Below are 21659 nucleotides of genomic sequence, written 5' to 3'. Positions count from 1 at the left end.
ACTGCCATGCAAGTGGGTGTATAGATTGAAAGTCACACTTGGAGCTAAGCCCAAGGTATAAAGCCAGGTTGGTTGCCAAGGGCTTTAAGCAGGAGTATGGCGTCGATTTTGATGAGATCTTTTCTCCAGTGGTTAAGATGACCACACTCAGGATTGTACTTGCTTTGGTTGCATGTGAGAATTTGGAATTATGCCAAATGGATGTGAAGACCGCCTTTCTTCACGGTGATCTTCATGAGGAGATCTACATGCAGCAGCCAGAAGGATTTGCAGTCAAGGGGAAGGAGTCACTTGTATGCAAGCTTAAGAAGAGCCTTTACGGGCTGAAACAGGCACCAAGGGAATGGTATAAGAAATTTGATACCTTCATGAAGTCCCAAGGTTTCAGGAGAAGTGATGACGATCACTCCTTATATACCAAAAGGGCTGCAAATGGCAGCTTAATCATTCTCATTTTATATGTGGATGACATGCTTATTGCTGGTAAAGCTCGTGAGGAGCTTGATGACCTTAAGAAAAGATTGCATGAGGCCTTTGATATGAAGGACCTTGGTGATGCAAATCACATACTCGGAATGCGGATACGGAGAGACAGGGGACAGCGTTTGTTGTATTTGTCTCAGACCGAATATATTGGCAAAGTATTGCACAGGTTTCATATGGAGGGGGGGAAGACCCTTAGTTCTCCATTGCCTCCATATGTGAAACTCAGTGCAATGGACAGCCCACACTCAGATGATGATAGGGCTGAAATGGCCAAGATTCTGTATGCTTCAGCTTGTGGCAATCTCATCTATGCCATGGTTGCTACCAGACCTGATATTGCGTTTGCAGTGGGAGTGGTTAGCAGATATATGGCAAATCCAGGCAAGAAGCATTGGAATGCAGTGAAAGGTATCATGAGATACCTGAAGGGCACACAGGAGTTGTGCATATGCTTTGGCAAGCGAGATGCAAAGGTGCATGGTTATGTGGATTCAGATTTTGCTGGTCATCCAGATAACCGGAAGTCTACTACCGGTTATGTTTATACATTCACTGGAGGTGCCGTGTCATGGATGTCAAGGATGCAGCAGTGCATAGCCTTGTCTACCACGGAAGCTGAATATATTGCAGCCACAGAGGCATGCAAGGAGGCCTTATGGTTATCTCGGCTAGTGGGAGACTTGGGCATTACAGGAGATATTCCATTGTTGCATTGTGACAGTCAGAGTGCTATTCAGTTGGCACACAATCCTGTCTTTCATGCAAAGACTAAGCACATTGATGTGAAGTATCACTTCATCAGGGAGGTAATAGATGATAAGCTGATTCGGCTTGTCAAGATTCACACAAATGATAATCCAGCAGATTTATTGACAAAAGGCTTGCCTGCAGAGCGGTTTGCACATTGCCGACAGTTGATGGGTATAGGTTGAGCCTCATTTATTTTTACTTGAGGGCATATTGCCTTTAAGTGGGAGGTTGTTGGGGTAAAGGCACTATGGCCACCCAAGTACAGTTAGTACACTTAAGTACAATTAGTACTTTTATTTGTTAAGTACACTAAGTACGGTGTACTTAGTGTTGTAACCTTATCCTTTCATATAAAAGGTTGACTGTGTGCTAGGGGAGGTACACACACATACTTCTTATCCCCACACTCTTGTGTCCATCCTGCTTGTGTGTCGGTGTGCTCTCTCTCTCCTTTTTTCTCACTCTCTCTCCCTCGCCACACAGCAATTCCTCTATTCCTTCAGAGAGCATCCAGTACAGTCTCCTCCTTGGAGGGGTACTTTGCAGTGCCACTCACCGCTCAGCTCCTTGGAGAGACAGCCACAGTTCCATCTATCTTGGAGTTTCTTAGAGAGACAACTATAGTTTCCACAGCTCCCGGTATCACGCAAGTTCTTTGGGAGACATTTCCATCGACAGTTCTAGATTCTAGAAGGATGGCAAAATTTTTACCCTCAGCAGTTATCACGCCAACAGAGGAGGCAAGTTCATTCTAGCTTTCCCTCATTGCAATCATGCAAACAGTAGTTCCACACTTTCCAGGAGTGCATGTGAGTATTATGGAGTTCCCAGGTTTTCAATTTTGGTTGCCTAGCTTCAATGGCTTTCTCATCACCCCAGCAATTCCTGGAGTAGCACTAGCATTTCTATGTCGATGTATCTTGTTGGAGATGTCATAGCCAAAGAGTATGTTGGTGTGTAGTACTAGGTGATCTAGTACTAGTTCATGTGTGAGTGCCACGTGTCATTATGGAACTTATCCCATATGCACTAGGTGCTAGTGTGTGAGTGAGTAGCCTATATACAGCTTGCACTTCTCATGATTATGAATAAGATAGCCTTTCATTATGTTTTCATTCATGTATCATTTCATCACGCCCTAACCTTCTCTCCCTCACTCTCTCACCATGTTTCTAACACGATATCAAAGCTAGGTTCGCCCTGCCATAGCTGCCACGTCATCGTAGACCTAACCCTAATTTTGCTCAAACCTTTCTTCCTGCAGTCGCCTTAGCCCTGCACATTTCCGCTTCAAATTCAGCCCCGTTTCTGTCTCCTTTCAGCTGCTTTCTACCCATTTAGGGTTTCTGCACAGCTGCCATCTTTGCTGCCCATTCCGCCTCTGTTTGGCAGCCTGTTTGCTCTCCTTTCTGCATGCCTATCCTCTCCATTGCCTGCCCTTCAGAGCCACCTTTGTTCGGGTATGTTAGGAGCAGCACGTGTGGAAATTTGAGCCGTTTCAAAGCATCTTCATTCCCATTTTAAGGGTTTCCAGGCTGGTGCAGTAGAGCAGGCCATCCACGCGCATTGGTTGCATATTTTTGACCTATTTGGAGGCATTTTCGACCAGTTTTGGAGCTCTTGCTTGCATTTTCAAGGTGTTCTACGGTTGCTGCTGCAGAACTGCCTTCAATAGAGTAGTCTTCGGGGCTGTTCCTAGCCTCTATTTCATCTAGTGCCGATTCTTGGCCTGGTGATCTGCTGGTGCATTTTGGTCCACCCATACCTTTACTACAGCCTCTTGGTATAGCTTGCAGCTGGTTTGCAGAAGCGCTTCACAAATTTCAATATATCTTATTGCATTTGGCGCCCCTCCAGCTCCCTTCTTGAGGGTTTCGGACCTGCTGCAGCACCTTGGGCAGTTATCACGCCCACAAGTGCTCACCTCCAGGTTTATTTCTGCATTTCGGGACATATACCTACTGCTTTCTGATTCAGGTTCACATTTGGAGCACCAATAGGCCTCTATTTCTGTCCTCTTGCATACGTGGAGCCTCCAAGGTCATCAACTAATTGTTGGGCACGCTTATTCAAGCCTTTCTTCAACTGCCTTGCATTTGTGAAGGCTGCTAATCCATTTCAGAGCCCTAGACCAGCCTCTTCATTTGCTGGTTATCCATTTCAGCCTGCTAGTTTTGTTAGCTCAGATTGATACTATGGAGCCTCGTCCTCGTGGTGAAGACTCATCAGCACCACTCTTAGCTAGGGATGAGCAGAATGACAAAGCAATGGCATTTATTAGTGTGAGGTTGGCTAACAAACTACTTCATCAACTTGACCTCACTACTTCAGCCAAGAAGTAGAAGTGCCAAGAAGAACCTAGACAAGCTCAAGAATATTTATGCTACATCTACTGGACCTGAGCAAGAAGCTTCGTCTGCTGTGTTGCCATGATATATTCCTCTCTGAGGAGGAAGATGATGCTTAGTTCTATGTGTGCTTGTGTTAAGTCAAATAAAGGTTATCAACCTTGAGTTATCCCTCTAAAGTGAATGTATTTGGAGTCAATAAGAGGTACTTTGCCCTAGGCTGTACCCCCAAAAATGATTATATGGTTTTTTACTTTGGTTTGATGGTATTGACCACCTCGTTCAAAGTAAGGGGAGGGGGGGCGGGGGGGGGGGGTGATGAGTGACGGTTTGCCCTTGCCGGTTGCAAGCTGACTGAGAAGTCACTATCACACGGGAGGTGTTGGATAGTTGGACTTGCTCTTTGTAGTATTGCGGTGGAGGGGGGATCGGTCTACTCTTGCGTGTTGGGTCTCACACTCTTTGCTCGTAAGGGGGGTGTTGGAGATATCATAGCCAAAGAGTGTGTTGGTGTGTAGTACTAGGTGATCTAGTACTAGTTCATAGGCAAATCCTATGTCCAGGAGCCTATCAAAGTGCCATACCACCCAAGGATCAGGAGTTCGCAATAGTTGCAGGGTGGGATGCCTAGCCTTAGTAGTAGTCTTCACAGCAGTACCGGTTCTCATGAGTTTTTATTGAGCCACCATGTTATCATAATAGAACATTCGTTCCTCAACCTTTTGGAGCAGTACCAGATCAGTCCCAGTGCCAAACTGTTATTCCTCAGTTTTTTGGAAGGACATTCAAGTTTCGAGCAACAGTTGGTGGTCAACATGATCACATTTGCTTCGCAGATTCACTCAGTCCCTCAACAGCTATCATCATCAAGAATTTAAACAGGAGGGAATGTCACGTGCACCCCTACACTAAGGAGCATGGTGACACACAATCTGACCCATTTGTCATACGCCGTGACCCCGTTGTGAGCCCTAGTCTAGGGACGAGTCAGGTAGGAGCTACGGGGGTCCGTTCCCAATTCCCAAAGTCACAAGCCATGGCGGAGCAGTTCGGGTCGCCAAGGCAAAGTGCTGCGAGGTATCCACCTAGCAACAAGTTCAGAAGAGGGGAATGTCACATGCACCAACGTCAAGCCCAGGTGGCAATGACAACTGGCTGTCTAGCTTGCTTGAAATGGCCCGAAAGGGCCTGGTTTTATAGGCAAGGGCCAGCAGCCTAGTCGGTCAGAACCGACCAGCCAATCAGTTGTGCTGTCCTAGGGTTGGCTGGTTTACAGCCCTATATAAGGGGCCTTCAGCCCCCCTTTCACTCACTCAGTATTCCTCACTTCAAGACTCAGCTCCAACCTCCAGCAGTGCTTCCAACCAGCATATGTGCAAGGTTTGGGTGTCCTATTTCCGCAGCATAGCTCCGTCTCCCGCATGTCGTAGTTAAGGGAGTGGTCTCTGAACAGTTTTGTATGCCGATTTTGGCAACCATGTATAAATAAAGTAGTGTACTATAGTTAGGTAAATCTCATGTGTCTCTCATGCTTGAGTAAGCCTTTTATATTTAGCAATGGATTTCATCATAGGATTGCCTTCTATTAAGAGGGGATGGGACAACATCTATGTTGCGGTGGATAGAATGACAAAACAGGCCCACTTCATACCCACGAAGACCCATTATTCAGCATCACAGGTTGCTTGGCAATTCATTGAACATGTGTTTAAGCATCACATTTCTAGATGAGCCTAGGAACATGCCCAACCTCATCCTCTAAAAACACAACTTGCTCATGATAGTCACTCATAAGGTTAAAAACCATAAACTCCATCACGCATAGCAGGGACTAGCTACTATGACATCCCTATTGACGTCATCAGCGCCCAATAGTGGGTGTAGACCATAGTATAAACACATGCTCTCGCACATACAAATCCACACACCCACACATACTTGAGCATCCATTTATACAAAGTCTTCGTACTCAGTTTCTCCCGGCAATCTGGAGGTGAAGGGCAGACTCAACCATGACAAAGGCTAGCACTAAAGGATGGCTTTCCTCAAGAAACTGTCAGTCATAGAGATGCAAAATTTATGAGTCACTTTTGGCAGGAGATATTTACAGCAATGGGTACTTTGTTCACACCTAGCACAGCATACCATCCTGAGACTGATGGACAGTCGAAAAGGGTGAACAAGTGGGTGGACGAATACTTGAGGCACTTTTGTCATGATACTCAAAAGTCTTGGGATAGATGGTAGGCACCTGCTGAATTTTGCTACAATAGTACCAAGCATCTTTCTATTGGCATCAGCCCATTTGAGGCAATGTACGGATGCAAGGTTGCAATGCCCTCTTCAATTGCAGACATGGCCGTGAAAAATCAGCAAGATTTGGAAATGATGGATGCCCTTCTACAGTTGGCTAAAAGGAATATGCAGAATGCCCAAGCCAAGCAGAAGAAGTGTGCAGATCAACATAGGAGATATCTGTCTTTCAAAGAGGGGGATTATGTGCAATTGTGTCTCCATAAGAACTGTTATGCCTCGCTAAAAGGAAATACCAATACAAAGCTTGCTCATAGGTATTACGGTCCTTACAAGATCATCTGCAAGGTTGGAAAGGTAGTGTATCAATTGGAGCTACCCAGTATCTCCAAGATTCATGATGTTTTCCATGTATCCTTGCTGAAACTACATGTGGGACAACATGTGCATGTCCTACCTGAGTTGCCACCTATGGATGAGGAGGGTCACTTCCCCAAGTGCATTATGGTTTTCAAAGATCAAGTACTCTGCAACAAGGTATACATTGAGTACCTCATAAGATGGAAAGGGCTTGCAGAGGATGAACAGTCATGGCAGCCAGAGAGTATTGTCCAAGAGTACCCCTATCTTTTGCCAGCATCACCTTGATGTCCCAGCACCCTTGCGTAGCAGCCAGCACATGTAATTTTGAGGGCGAAATTCTATGGTTTGGGATGGCTGTAATGAAGGGGGGGGGAGAGCTACTTTAGTGGCCCTTTTGGTGGGAAATGTGGAGGGACTATATAAGTCTCCATCCACCACTGATTGTACACTTTTGATGTGACATCTAATCCTATCTACTCTCCCTCCTCTTTCCAGCCTCTCTCTCTCTCTCTCTCTCTCTCTCTGTCTCTCTCTCTCCTCCTCCTCCTCCTTACCACCTCTTCCTCTCTCTCCAACCCCTTCTCCTTCCTGCTTCCCCTCATCCTCTCTCCCTTTCTTCTATCCCCCTTCTCAATCTGCCCCTACCCCCTTTACTACATATCGGCACTATTGGTAAAGTGATGTTCCTTTTTGAAGCAAGATTCATCTTACAGTCAGGTTTAGAGTTCAAGCACACCAACTACCATGCATGTAACCAAGATACGCTGGTCCTTTTCCATGTATTTCTCTAGACTAAAGACAATGGAATAACCTTGTACTCCCCAGCAAGCCTAGGAACCTCGAGTGGCAAGTTATGCTTGGTCTCCATGTCACTTACTATGAAGCCATGGTACCAAGGAATGATAAGGACGAAGTCTAGGCCCAAATAACCTTAACTTTATTGGAGCATGTGATGTGTAGTCTTTGTCACGCTGAGCTGAGTATATAAACCTTGCACCAACAGATAGTGACATCCTATAAGTGGTCTCCTACCAAATCAAAGCTAGCTTGAAACCTATTGTTTTGTCGTGTGCACGGATTGGTATCTGACGTGTACTGGGTACACAAGACTAGCTCAGGTAGCCTGGGGAGGCTTAGAGCTAGGCAGGCTTGATTCTCGGGTTGAGTGGCAAGGGTACGAACCAGTTAGAGGTCTTCACTATTTTTGGCGCTTGGGGCCCGAGTCTATATAAGGGGCCCAGAGGTTCAGTTCTCTGAGAGCCGACGGGAGCAAGTTTCATTCCCAGGTGCTAGGTCTGATCCTGGATTGAGTCGCGAACGCGCGCCTGCATCTTAGCGTAGCCCAAGGCCCAGTAGCAGATCCCAGACTTTACAGCGCCACCTGGTGGTATGGGACACCAGGCTGGTTTGGATCTGGTTGGGAGTTCGTGCCAGTAGCTTAGCTCGTGGCTCGGAGGGGACATCTCCTGATTCGAGATCACATCCCGTAGATGTCATGGTTGGGTGGTGAGCAGTCTGCTCAGTTTCTCACGTTGTGTGTGTTCTTGTGTTTGTTTGCAGATCAGAGGTTTCAGGAGTGCTGGGACGTGTCAGTTGGTATCAGAGCCAACTCCTGAGGTAGGAACTTCTTATGCGAAAACTTTGGACGATTACTTCCTCCAGGTATGCCCTAATTTCAAAATCTATTGCTGCAAGATCTTGTTGGTTCATGGGTTATCGGGGGTGGTCAGGATGTAGGGAAAAGGTAGGAGAAGGAGAGTCATGTTTTCGGAATTGCTGAAGGGAATAGTGAGAGGGTTGAGGCGTAGCTAGGAGAGAGTGGAGATGCAAGTAGGAGAGGCGTAAGAAGAGCTGAGTGGCAGGCGAGGAGTTTCCGTTGCTGGTCAGGGCTGCATTAGAGGTAGGTGACGCAGGTGCGAGGGACTGAGAGGTGCGCCATGGTTGGAAGGGAATTTGGCCAGGCAGGGAGGTGCGCCAGGGGCTGGAGCAGGGTGCGGCCACACTGTGGGAGGAGCTGCTTTTTTCAAAAAAAGCACCACCCTCCAAGTTGGGGAGGGTGAGCTTTTCTGGGAAGCATAGCTTCCTAGATTAGCTGCACCATCTCCTATATAGTCTGGCAGGGTCCTAAGCTCAGCCATAGCCTCAGCTAGAGTGCGCAAGAAGATCTCCTTGCACATCTCCTTGATTGCGCCATCTAGGAACGGCCATAGCCTGCGTCAGGCTATCGTACAGCCTGCGTCAGATTCGGTACAGACTGCGTCAGCTTTCATACAAGCCTGCGTCAAATTCCGTACAGCCTGCGCGCGTCGGGGGGGGGGGGGAGGGGATTTCCGTACAGTACGGTCTGCAGCAGACTTCCGTACACTGCAGCCTGCAGCGAAACCAGCAAGGAGAGACTCCGGGATCATCTACGCCCGCTCATCGTCAGTTTCCAGCATCTTCTTTCGACCAGCTCCTCTTCTTTCGTCACCTCTTCTTGGGACGGTTTTTCTCTGCTCCACTCTCCTTCCAGCTTCGATTCCCCCAGTTATTTCTCTCAGTTTACTACTCTTTTCAGATCAGATTTCAGACATGGCTGATTCTGTAAATCCTGAGTTTGCCATGGGAGATCAGGATTTGGATTACCCTGCTGAGGAAGACCAGGGTCTTTACGACGATCTGATTACGAAGAAAGCCTTCAGTGAATTTGCCACTACTCTGGATGGAAAATTCGAGCAGGTTAATGCGAATCAAACGGGGTTGACACAGCAACTCCAAGGGATTCAGACGACTCTCACCCTTCTGACTAGCACTGTGCAGGCACTCACGCATGTGGATGCCATGGCTTCAGTGCTAGGTCCAAACATAACTCCAGACCCTTTTCCCGAAGATCAAAAGTCTCGAACCAAGGAGGTTGTTGACACTTGGTTGCACAAGTGGCAGGTACACTTCCAGTTCCACCCGTACCCAGATGAAAAGAAAATACAGCTTGCAGCCGGTTTCATGTCAGGAAAGGCTTTGTTATGGTGGAAGGAACTCCAACCTAAGCCGGTAACATGGATAGATTTCGAAGGGATCTTCAGGAAGGAGTTCCTGAAGAAGGAGGACGACTATGATATCGTTGGCAAGCTTAAAGCCCTCGATATGTCTAAGCTGAACTTGTCGTTTGAAGTTTATCTTCAAAGGTTTCGAGATCTGCAGACCAGGGCCACAAAGATGGATCCAGTGACCTTGTTAGGTTTCTTTGTGGATGGTTTGCCAGATTCGTACAAGTTGCAAATCAAGAACAACGTTGCAAGAGGCCATGAATTACGCGCGTATTTATGATGATACCATGGCCGGTGCAAAGGCAACTACAGTTTCCGACACGAGTGGAAGAACAAACGGAAGTTCTTTCAGTCTACGACTGGTACCGGGGAGACGAAGTCTATAGATAACGCCTCCAAGAAACACTTGACTCAGGCAAAGAATGGTCGAGCCCGTTTCCTTCGTACCTTGAAGCTTAAGAAGGAAGGACGTTGCTTCTACTGCGAGGAGCGGGGCCACACCAAGAATGAATGTCCAAAGCGCAAGAATCAAAAGTTAGCACTCGGACCGAAGCTCCACGTGGGTCCAGGTACCAAAGCCAAGGAAGCGAACCAAGTTTCGATGACAGGTATTTCTGTAAATGTCATTACCTACCCACTTTCTTGTAATTGCACTTTCAATACTTCGTTATTTGGTTCCCATGATCTTTTCTGAGTTTATGGAGAAGTTAGGGACCATAGGGTTCACATTCTCTTTGACCCGGGCAGCTCTCACAACTTTGTTAATTACAAATTTGTGCAGAAGATGGGGCTGTCCACGATACCTAGCGATCACACCTATGTGGTGCAGCTTCCAGTTGGGAAGCAGTTTTGGGATCGCAAGATTAAAGCGCTTCCTATCCGGATTCAAGAATACACAGGGGCTCTTACGTGCTATGTTATGCACTTGGAGCATGTGGATTTGTTAATCGGAATAGAGTGGTTTAAAACCCACAATATTCGGATTGGATGGACGGAGCATACCCTTTCTTTTGTGGATAAGGACACCCAATTTTGTATTCAGTGTGATAAAATTCCCTCGTCTCAAGGACCTAATGTATCTGCACACAGCGCCACCTGGCTGGTTTGGATCTGGTTGGGAGTTCATGCCAGTAGCTCAGCTCGTGGCTCGGAGGGGACATCTCCTGATTCGGGATCACATCCCATAGATGTCACGGTTGGGTGGTGAGCAGCCTGCTCAGTTTCTCACGTTGTGTGTGTTCTTGTGTTTGTTTGCAGATCAGAGGTTTCAGAAGTGCTGGGACGTGTCATGTTTGCCCTCAAGGGAAGATAATACTCGGATGGTGAGCATAGCCCCATGGCAGCTCCAGTGACTAAACCAAAAGGTTGTTAGAGTTTGACATCTCCTGGTGTACGTACAATAGGAGTGAGGGCTGCTTTGTGGGTGTGCCCAGCCAACGAGAGGATAGATCAGTGTATACAAGAGGGAGATGGACCTGTACTACCAGGGCAACTACCTCACTAGGATACCACGCATGAGCTCGACCAATTGACAGCCACGTTCTGGATGTTTTGGGGTACTTGAGGGGTCCGTTTGACCCACAATCAGGCCAAGAGCCAGCCAGGACGAGTCTGGGTTGGGCTGCATAAGAGCCGACTATAGGGTTGGGGCCCTATTTAGAGGACCCTCCCCTGCCCTCTTTCAGCATCTTGTACCAGGGTTTTTCTCAGCATTATTGCAGAGTTTTTTCCAGATCTTGAGTGTTGAAGTGTCTCTGCCTCCATCACATATTCCTGTTTGTTTCTGCTCTCAATTTGCTGTTCACAAATCCGCTGCACTTTCACATGGTATCAGAGCAAAAATACGAGTAGAACCTGGGACCAAAAAAGCTGCAGAAGCAAGCGACCAGCACAAAGGGAATTGCCTGTTGTTTGGAGGTCATCAAGGGACTGGTGGAGAGTGTTGCTTGCAGGCGTTTGAGGCATGGACAGTTCACGGGCGTTTCAGGCTAATGTGGGGATATTGTTCCCGTCCACATCCCACGCAACAGACAGCCTTACTGCATCAAGTATGGATGAAACCATTGCCCGTGTCTTGAACAATATCGTGTAAAGATCCAGTTGGGACTGACAGATTTTGTTGCTGAGAGGTGTGGGAAGATGGGTAGCAAGGCAAGGCGTGCTTGGGAGCTGAAGGCGACTTTGTGAGACGGAACAAGAGGCAAGGACTGCAAGCTCTTGCATCGACGGAGTTGAACGCACAAGCAATGGAGCAGCCACTTCCTCTCTTCCATTCCCTTCTTCTTCTCTGAGCCTCCTCTCTTCTCTCAGTTTTTTTCCATCTCCTCTTCTTTTCACAGCCACCTTCTTCTTGGATATGTCAGGCCTACGAGAGATGGCTTGAGAAGCAGGTCAAGATCCCCCGTCTTGCACACCTTTCCACTGGACCGGCAGTTGGATGGCAACAACTATGGCATGTGGAAAGTGATGATGAAGTCAGTTCTACAGCCTACGAATTGGCAAACTTCGTCCTCGTGGGAGTTGCACAGCCAGATCCACTTGATAAAACGCTTTTCATTTCGAAGTAGAGGGATGCCGAGGGTTTGCCAGGGATAAACAACCAGCCAAGTTGTGTGTGATGGCACGATAATGGCCTCTACAAGCCTCTCGTGCTCTCTTCCATCACTAAAGCCCCTCGAGGTGACCTGTGGCATTTCAAGTATGGTCACCTTAACCTGGGTGCATTACAGCCAGCTGCCCGGGAGCAAATGGTTGTTGGTTTGCTAGATATGCAGCAAGCAAAGGCATTGCAGTTCATGTAATTGCAGGAAACAGCATAGAGAAGCCTTTTGAAAGCAAGCTGAAAGGCGGGCTTCGAAACCCGTAAAGATGATACACACGGATCTCTTTGGCCCTCTACCGATCCTAACTCTAAGGAGAGCACTTTACTTCATTCATGTTGCTGATTGATGATTTCAGTAGGCTCACTTGGGCATATTTGTTGGCCCAAAAAGAATTGTCTTTCCAACGGTTCCAAGAGTGGTATAATCTCATGGAGAAAGAATCCGGCCTGCCCCTATTATGACAAGAGAAATTACTATTTTGTCATTGATAGACACTAGAACATTCCTCTAAAAACACAACTTAGTGCAGTTTCAATCTCATGACAGTCACTCATAAGGTTGAAAACCACAAACTCCATCACATAGCAAGGACTAGCTACTATGACATCCCCGCAGACGTCATCAACGCCCAATAGTGGGTGTAGACCATAGTATAAACACATGCTCCCACACAAACAAATTCACACATACTTGGGCATCCATTTATACAAAGTCTTCGTACTAAGTTTCTGTCGGCACTCCAGAGGTGAAGGGCAGATTCAGCCATGACAAAGGCTAGCAATATGAGCAGTCCATAATGACAAAACTAGGGACTAAGAGAGTTCTAAATTTTGGAGATGAAGATATGAGTACTCCTTCACAAGAGTGAAGTTCCAACCACGAGAGAGAATTGAATTCCCTAAATATGATGGAGCAAGGGGGGACTGATAAAATCCTTAATTGGATTCACCATTTTGAGTTGTACTTTGCCCATCAAGACAAGACCGATCAAGAGAAGCTTGCTCTTGTCACATTGCAGCTGCAGAAGGATGCTTTAATGTGGTGGAGAGAGCCTATCCTTGAATGGGCTAAGTTTGAGAAGCAGCTGAAAGCCACTGAGGCATTAAGAGAACTACCTTCCATTGGGAAAGGTTTAGGCTATTAGGGTTGCAAAGGTCACCTCCCCTTATGTAAGCCCCCATATGAGGAGAGCGTGGGGGAGGGAGACCTAGGGCAAGATATGCCCAGAGAGGAAAGAGAGAAGTGGTTGTCACATGGACAGCAGCAAGACTGTCATGTGGGCAGCACTGTTCAAAGCAAGCCAAAGAAAAGAACCTGGCTGTCAAGAGCAGATCCATGGAGGAATGTCTTGCTGGAGCAGGTCACGGATGACATCAGCAGTAGTACGAAACAGTACGAAGCTGAGGCGTACACGTGTGGGCAGATCAGTGAGCCAAGAAAGGGTGCAGCAGAGGCGGGACAGACCAGCACATGGGTCAGCCAGGAGAGAGGCTGGTTGGGCTGCTTGGAGGCAGCCAACCAGGCCTTATATAGGGCAGACCTAGGGGCTGGGCCCTTGCCTTGAAATGAGGGCTCATGCCCTAGTTTTGTGGGCCAAGAGGGCCCTTGTTTTGAGCCCAAGGCACCTTACTGCCCCTGACAGATGGGGGCTCGCAAAATGGGCCTATATCTAAAACTCAATGCAAGTGAACAGCAACCTAGGTCAACATGAACCCTAGAATGGATGAGTGGACGCATGTGACGCCTAGAACCTACAAGTATTCCTTCGGCATTTCTGTATTGCTGTGGTTCTTAGCTCAACTTAGTTCTTATACCTCATGTCAGATAAAACGTACCGCATTGACTCTCACTGCGACCATGGGGGGGCTTTCTCAAGCTGCCCATCACATTCTGAGGAAGGTACATTTTGCAAAACAGCTAGTCGAGAATCATTTCAATGTCTCCGCAATGCCACGTTGGTTAAATTGAATACTTTCACATCCAGAAACAGGGCACCAAGGGTGTACATAGCATTCACACAACTTTGTCGTTTCATAAGGAGGCCAAAGCGACAAATTTGACATATCCTTCTGAGAGGCAATGGTCAATCACACGAATGTAGCGCGACCATTGTTTTCCCAAAGCGTCCTGCCCAAAACAATTCTTTATTTTTAAAGCAAGGCAGAGGGTGGATTCCTGCTATGATTTCTTACCACAAACAGGAAAGACTCCAAAAGTAAGACCCAGGGCCGCTGATAGCGAAATGAGTCTTGGCTCTAGACCCCTGCAACCACAGAAGAGGGTTTGAGAGGCTAATAATAGGATTTTGACTATAGACCAGCACCGGCAGAAGCATACTACACATCGACCTTGGACAAATACTAGCAGCCAGCTGCGCGCGCTCATAATCGTGAGGCCTAGCGCCATTTACAACCCAAACAACAATACGTATGGGTGATTCGCATGCCGCTGGTTTCATTTGTGCACCAACTATGATAATCAAACAATTACGCAATTTCAGTGCAGTTGCGCTAGCGAGTATACCAACAATCAAGGACCAAACAATTTCTGTGATCCGTTTTGAAGACAAAACAAGCAGCAAACCAAGAGTAGCTCAGGAGAAATGGGACCTTCTCAAAATCAACATAAATGGGTCGACGAGTTTCCGTCGACCCCATTTCAAAATCCATGTCCTCCTCCAGCCCCCTTCCTCTACGACGATCAGCTCCTTGTTTGGCTCCACGCACAATTCAGGGGAAAGAATGTTTCCTTCCCTTTCGTGAAAATCGAAAGAGCATTTCCTGAAAAGCTCCCAATCCTTCCCCCGTTTCGGGAGCAAAGGTTCGGAAGACATAGTCGAAGAGGAGCTCAAGTCATACACCCCTATAGCGGATCACAGAGAAGCAACGGAGAGAAAAGGACACCACACTTTCGACCTCCTCGAGGAGTTCACGGAAAATGGAGGGGAGGAGGTGGAAAAGCAGAAGGGGCACTTGTGGAAGCAAGGCCGCAAGTCAAAAGGCAAATTCTCTAGATGCTTGTTGGAGTGCAGCATTCGCGAATTGGCAGAGGTTGGCCGGACAGTCAAAAGCTACCTCGATCGAAAGCTACTGCACAGGCGGAGATATCGTTGTTGTTATTCGCAAATTGCTAATGCTTGTGCCTGAGAACGGATGAATAATCCGACGACCGTGTACAGTGAAATTCGAGACACACGAACCTCGTGAGGATGCCGAGCATTTAATGCCGGCATGCAAGGCTTCAACATGGCAGTGGCAGGACCGTTGAGTGCCATAGCAAGCAACCAATTTCGTGTAAGATTTCTGCCATTCACATCCTGGATTTCCATCCTACTGGTGAACGATCCAATTCCATCGACATTCTATCCATCATCCTATTTTGTGCGGAGGTGGGCAGTGGAGTTTGAGAGTGAATTCACCATGGACACGATCTGATAGTCTGCAGAATCGATCGTATCCATTCATGTATCGAGATTTTGAGGATTGACGATCCCAACGTAGTCCCTTGGTGTACCCATTTGTCGAATGTGCAATTTACCCGAGCGAAATGTAGCACGCATCCTAGACGAGGAACCTATTGGTTGACGTATGGACTCGTACTTGGCCATGGGAACGCTCTTGCTTAGACATGCAATGCATTACCCTTTCTAGCCTCTAGGAGCCATTGCACACATTCCCCATGGCTCGCTGTTCAAAATTTTGCTCACTCGTCATTTGGCTTTGAGACAGAGTGTTATGTTGCAACTCAATTTTGACGGTAGGGCTAGCACATCCAAAGTGGAGCTTTTCCATCCAACTAATGATAAGTTTTCATTTATCTCTAGAAGGGTATACTCTCAGCATCTGAAGGCTCATGTACAAGGCTTGAAGAACATTTCTCAACAACCGTTACAGTATCGCCACAATAGTCAGTGTTGTAGGTCTAGCCCATTGTACCTTACATTGCACTTACATTCAGAAGCACTGTCCTAATTTATGCATGTGAACCAAAAGGTGCAAAAGACTCCAATGATCGATTCGCATTGGACACATGACATTTTTTTGCATTAATTAATAGAGGCTTCAACCTTGTGACAAGGCTCAACAGTTGTGCGGGATGTTGTATTGTGAGAGGATATAATCAACCCACTCCCTAAAGATATGTGAGAGTGCCATGTATAACATCAATGTTACCTCAATCCCTTGTACCTTCCAAGTGATTGAAATCCAAAAATAATAGTAAGAAGATCTTAGATCGTTGAATTTTTTTCCAAGTGAGAATATTCTCCCAAAAGGGTGGCTTTTGGGGCCGGGTTGACAAAATATGAACCTACCAAGGGGTAGGAAGGGGGGTGTGTGGGTGGGTGCACCAGATTTGGCTATCCTTTTATGGGGAAGTCTCCTTGAAAAAATAAAACACAAGGTGGAGGCTCTTGAGATTTTAATGATTCTTTTTTTATATCAATTTGGCATTTGCTCCATTTGTTTTATATATAGACATATTTGTAGGATCTTTTTCTCATAACAAGGATTAAATATATAAATCACACTTGAAGGGTTTCTTTCTAGCATCTTGTCACAAGTATGTTGAGCACTTTGGGAGTTTAAAAAGGTGAGTATTTCCAAGCAAGCAAGAGCGAGCCAAACTTGCATTCCCACACCACGTAGGTACCAACACGTGGAGGTTCTGAAGCGTACTGCTATGCTAGCAGCTCGACTTCCCGACAACGCAACTGATTGATGACATGGCACAGCGCATTGATGCAAGACAGATTATGTGGAGGGACAAACGAAAGATGTGGCAAGGCAGAGAATCGATGACATGGCACGATAAACGACTCGAGATGATGTGGCGGGGAGGTAGACTCGCAAACAAAATTGAGGTCCATTGTTGGAGAGTGCAAAGCAACATCATGTGCTAAAATGGCTACTCAACTCATGCCCCACTACCCTAGATTATATCTCCCTTGCCCTTTTGCTTGCTTTTAGAGTCCAAAGGTAGTCTATTCTGCTCACTCCCCTTGACCATGATTTTTCTTTCGTCGGATCCCCTATCTTCATGTTGTTCCTTTTTTGCAATGCAAGGGTAGCTTCTCCACCCTAAGAGGTTCTGTGTAGCTTCATGAACTACCCATAGATTGTAGGAGGTTGCCCTGCCACTTCCTTCTCAACTCACCAAATGCTATGCCATTTCCTAAAGTAACTCACTCAAGCTCCATACAATTGCATTTTCTTTTTCAAACAATAGACAAATATGCATCTACAGATTCGACTATCTCCTAGTAGAAGGGAGACTAACAGCACCCTAATACAAGTCAATAACGCGTGAAATGGCTTCAATGCAACAAGGATAATCAAATACATCTGTTAGCCCGTAAAAGGAACTTGCAACCTTAGAAACACGATTTTTGGGAGCTATAGCAACTAAATAGGTTTAACAAGATATTCAAAAATCTCACCTCCATTTCCACTGCTGTTTCCATACTATGTTGACTTACTACATCTCTCACACAAATCAAAACCTGGATTAGAAAATAAATCGACAGAGTCAAGGGAAAGAAGTGGACACTATGTAAGTTGGCCAATGGTGGGGCTAAAGGATGTAAGATTTGGCTTTGGTAACATCTTGGCACGGTAATAATGCAGCAGGCTTCCTCCCTCTATAGTCTGGTAGTCTGTTACTTGCGAGAGCTACTTTGTGACTATTGTGTGTGACTCTGCAATTTGGTAGTCTACTGGTTGTGGGAGAGATCATGTAGTTATGGTGTGTGGAGCTCTATAGGAGTGGTGAAATAATACAACTTCACCACACCATGTATCACAATGTATTTGACAAAGTTCAATGATCTCTAGATAAGCTGAAAGATGCAAAAGAGCCCCGAATGATTGATGAGCTTCAAAGTGTCATCAAGCTTTCCACGTCCATTATGCAAATCTTTCCAATCTTAGCATGAAGATACGTGTTTGGCTCTTAGAGGTGCTTGTGCTTTGCTCTAACCAAAAAGGCTACGATTAATATGATAGAAGTATACGCTATGCAATCCAGACTACTTTTGAGCATCCATGCACCAAGCAAGGCAACAATGGCTAAATGGCAATGGACTGGAAGGGCTACATGAAGCAAGTGACGGTGTGTTGGAACTCACCATGGGTATGCAGGGATTGGCACACCTTGAAGCTTGTATACCATACAATATTCCATCCAAGGCCCTCGCGGGATTGCTGCCATGATGGCAAATGCCTCTTCTAGAAACCTTTGTCATTTTCTCCATCGACCTTGCCATATGACAAGCTTTCTGCCCAGTTGCAAATCCAGCATATTCATAGGAAAAAAGGAAAGCATTCGACTTTGGGAAGACATTGAGGTCTACAACCCAATGTATAGAGCTGCAAACAAGCCCTGACAAAGGGAGGGCAAGAGAAGGGAGGAATCAACTCTGGCTACTCAAATTTATTGTTGGTCTTTGGCTGCTTCCAGATGATTGTTCTCTCATCATGCTGAAAGTTGCATTGGATTGATCGTGTAGTTGCTAAGCTCATTCATAGTGATCTCGTTGCCTCCGTCATTATTATTGCATTGACTCTACTCTATCAAGACCTATGTTTTCTCTATTGTAGAAGCTGCGCTATTGTAGAAGCTACTTCCTTTAAATACGAAGGCAAGTAGATCTAAAATCGTTCCTGTCCTCATTAGTGTGGCTCAAATTATTAGAAACAAAGATTTAGATCCATAGCAAACATCTGATTTAGGTATCGTGTGCACAACAAAGACTCCATAGATAATCGTTCACCATTTTGCAATGTAGTACTAAGGGTATATATAAGAGTCCTTTTGGGAGGTGCTGTCAAAGGCACCGAATTGTATGACCTCAATCTGTTACTTTATTTTCCTGAGTGGAGCATCAAACAACTCGGGTTGGGAAGCTTTCTAGAAAAAATGCCACCCTTCTTGATGTGTTTTGTATTCTTACCTGAATGCCAATTAAATTAGTCCACCACAATATATTTGCGGATTGATCCAAACTAAGAGAGAACCTCATAAAGTCTCTATACTTTCTTGACGATTTCTCCTTCTTAGCATCGAACATCCAAGCCACATCATGTTCTCTCATGGGTGTCTGGTACAAAGAAATTCAAATCTGGAAACTCCTATAGATTATAGTTTACAATGGCAGCAAGAACACTCGCATCTGAGTACTTGATCTTCTTATCTTGCGAATCACACTCCAAGCTTGGCAACTATTCCATTTTATAGATTCCCCTTTGCTAGACGGTCTTGATGGGCCTCCGATAGCAACGACTATGGCATTGTCGGAGGATGAAACAGTGAAATCCCTACCTATGTGCACAATGGAATAATCCATTGGCATTCTAGATATAGATTCGGACCCCAATGATGGATTTCCCTAGCTCTAGCCATGGATTTGGATGCTTGTATCTGATGGTGATGACAATGAAAATTCTTACCGTCGCTGGTGAAGCAAAAAATTCCATTCACATGATACCTAGCCTTATCCACTACTGCCATTCACACGAGTATCGACATTGACTATCGATGCTTTTTCCTTAGTTTTTTCTTCTAAGTCCATACATCAATATTAGTTCAAATTAGCATCAATAAAACTCCAATAAGCATCATTATTAGGTCAATAATGCTTCTAGAAAAAATAGAACGTCGATGATGCAAGCACCTTAACCAGTAACAATTTTGAATAGTGTGGAGTTTCACCCTGCAAGTTGCAATAATGAATTTGAATACAAATGTTTTCACAACCAAATATAACCTATCAATGTTGCCCTCCATTCTTTAATTAATTGAAGCCTTAGTGCAATCTTCCTCATGAGATTGAGCATGATTTGGTTTAGACTTTGTCGAGTCGGTTTTTATGTTGAAGCCGAGTACTTTTTGGGTGATGGAAGATCGTCAATTTCCTTGTTGTTTTTTCCCAAAAAGATAGTTTTATATTATGTCATTAGATTTATACAATGTCTTTCTTGTCATAATCCTCCCAGTGAGAAGATAGAACGTGAGCATTACATAAAAAAATTCATAGAAAACTTGAACAAAATTATGTTTAGGAGCTTCCTGTTCTTGAGAGTTCATACTTCCTAAAAAGCAAAGCTACCAAGTCAAGTAGTAGCAGAGGTTTTGATGTAATAGTAGCAGATTTTGTTGGAGGAGCAGGGTTGAAGCCCAAATCATCAAAGTTGTCAAGGGTCACATCCATCAGCACTCAATTCCCTCTCAAGCCGGTCACAAGCTTCGTTGAAGTTCAAGTAAGTTTCATCCAATCTCTCTGCTTCTTGTCCATCCATTGGAAATCGTTTCTAGTGACCTAAATGAACCAGAGCACGAGAAATGAGTTGATTCCACATATCATGTTTAACGTTGATGGCATCTTATAGTTAATAAGTTCCACACACTGAAATGAACTATCTTCCAAACTCTCCTGGCATTTGAGAAAGCTACAAATCAAGGAAGATGTCCTCCTTATGGCTAGGGCATCTCTTGCAATTTTCATCTCTCTTGCTAGTGGATAGGCTCTTGGAATATGTCCAAGCAGCCTTTTGAAGAATCAACCATTGGAGGGTGCACATCTTCTCATGGATTTTCTTATTCCAAACCCTAGTAAACATATTCTTCCACCAGTCCCTACTATCAGTGAGCTTCCATCTAGCATTTAAGACCCCAAATTTTTCTTTAGAGCAAGATGGAGTTATAGGGATAGGAAGAAAGAATTGAAGCCCACCCAGCTGAATTCTCTATTCAGTACCAGAATAGAAGTCCCTTTACATTGGATATTCCCCTTCTAGATGGAAAGTTTGCTCAAAATGAGATACGAGTCATGATTTAGAGGAGCAAGTTCTCTCTCGATCATCTATGGCCAAGCATCACACATCTACAGCATGTAAATTTGAGCTCTCCTAAATCATGTCTGAGAAACCCCCTAAGGAACTCCAACTATTTCACTTTTCAAAGCTCTTGTAAATGGCATATTGGAAGCGATAGCTTCTAATACATTTATTTGTTGATCTTCCATTTCATGCTCCACTTCCACATATTGAAATATATGTCAGTTTTGAAGAGCAACTTGAATCACAAGCCACCACTGGTCATCCACTCGATCGGGTTGGAAAACCACCTAAGATATATATAATTGAGGAAAATTTCATGATATGTTCAAGCAAGCTTTGATGAAATCCAAGGGCAAGACACCAATATAAGAAAAATGCTTACGTGGGTAGAACAAATGTGTCAATGTCATCCCAAATTTTATTGAGTCAAAGGCAAAAAAGGCACTTGGATCCTTCTTGATTGTAGATTGAGCACCTTTATAAATGACTTTGAACCATTTCGCATCAAATACAAGCACTTTGAATTTTTTAAAATTCACTTACCAAATGTCTTATAAGATTCCAACACAATCCATTTCTCCTGCAAGGAGGTTTGTATCCTTCACACTAGCTCTACTGTCTTGGGAAAAGTTGGTCATGACTCCTTGATTAAATATGTTGCGCTTTACATTGATTTTCTCTACTCTGACATGACTATCGTATGCCCACATTACTAAATGGTACTGTAGAGGTGATGAATTTTTCATTTGCATATACATAAAGGTTATAAACAAATGTAAATAAAAGCAATATGATTATATAATTGTAGATCATGACCCCATGCAAATTCATCCTCTCTATCTGTCGCAATCTCCCCTCTTCGAGTGGCATCTTTGAGAGCATCTTCTAAATAGTCCAGAGTGCATTTACCAAGCATTATTGATAACTCTGAGGGATGATATTACCTCTATTAGTCCTTCACCACACTTTTTTGTCTTCCTCGCTTGTAGCTCTTTC

At 45.1% G+C, this 21659-nt stretch overlaps 1 protein-coding gene across 1 annotated transcript in view; it reads right to left on the bottom strand.

Moving 5' to 3' along the window:
• LOC147899027 (uncharacterized) overlaps window positions 1-15231 on the bottom strand; it is a 40603-nt gene extending 25372 nt beyond the window's left edge. The window contains exons 1-2 of the mRNA XM_087378313.1: window positions 14439-15231; window positions 14022-14092 (exon numbers count right to left, since the gene is read on the bottom strand). Of these exons, the coding sequence (XP_087234439.1) occupies window positions 14022-14092; window positions 14439-14662 (295 nt within the window). The 5' untranslated portion in view covers window positions 14663-15231. The remainder of the gene's footprint in view (window positions 1-14021; window positions 14093-14438) is intronic.
• Between the last annotated feature and the right edge of the window lie 6428 nt (window positions 15232-21659).

This window comes from Dipteris shenzhenensis, chromosome 8, assembly GCF_047967505.1.
Source record: "Dipteris shenzhenensis isolate YYH24624 ecotype China chromosome 8, Dip_SZ_1.0, whole genome shotgun sequence".
In the NCBI taxonomy this organism is placed as follows: domain Eukaryota; kingdom Viridiplantae; phylum Streptophyta; class Polypodiopsida; order Gleicheniales; family Dipteridaceae; genus Dipteris; species Dipteris shenzhenensis.
This window is presented reverse-complemented; position numbering and strand designations above follow the sequence as displayed.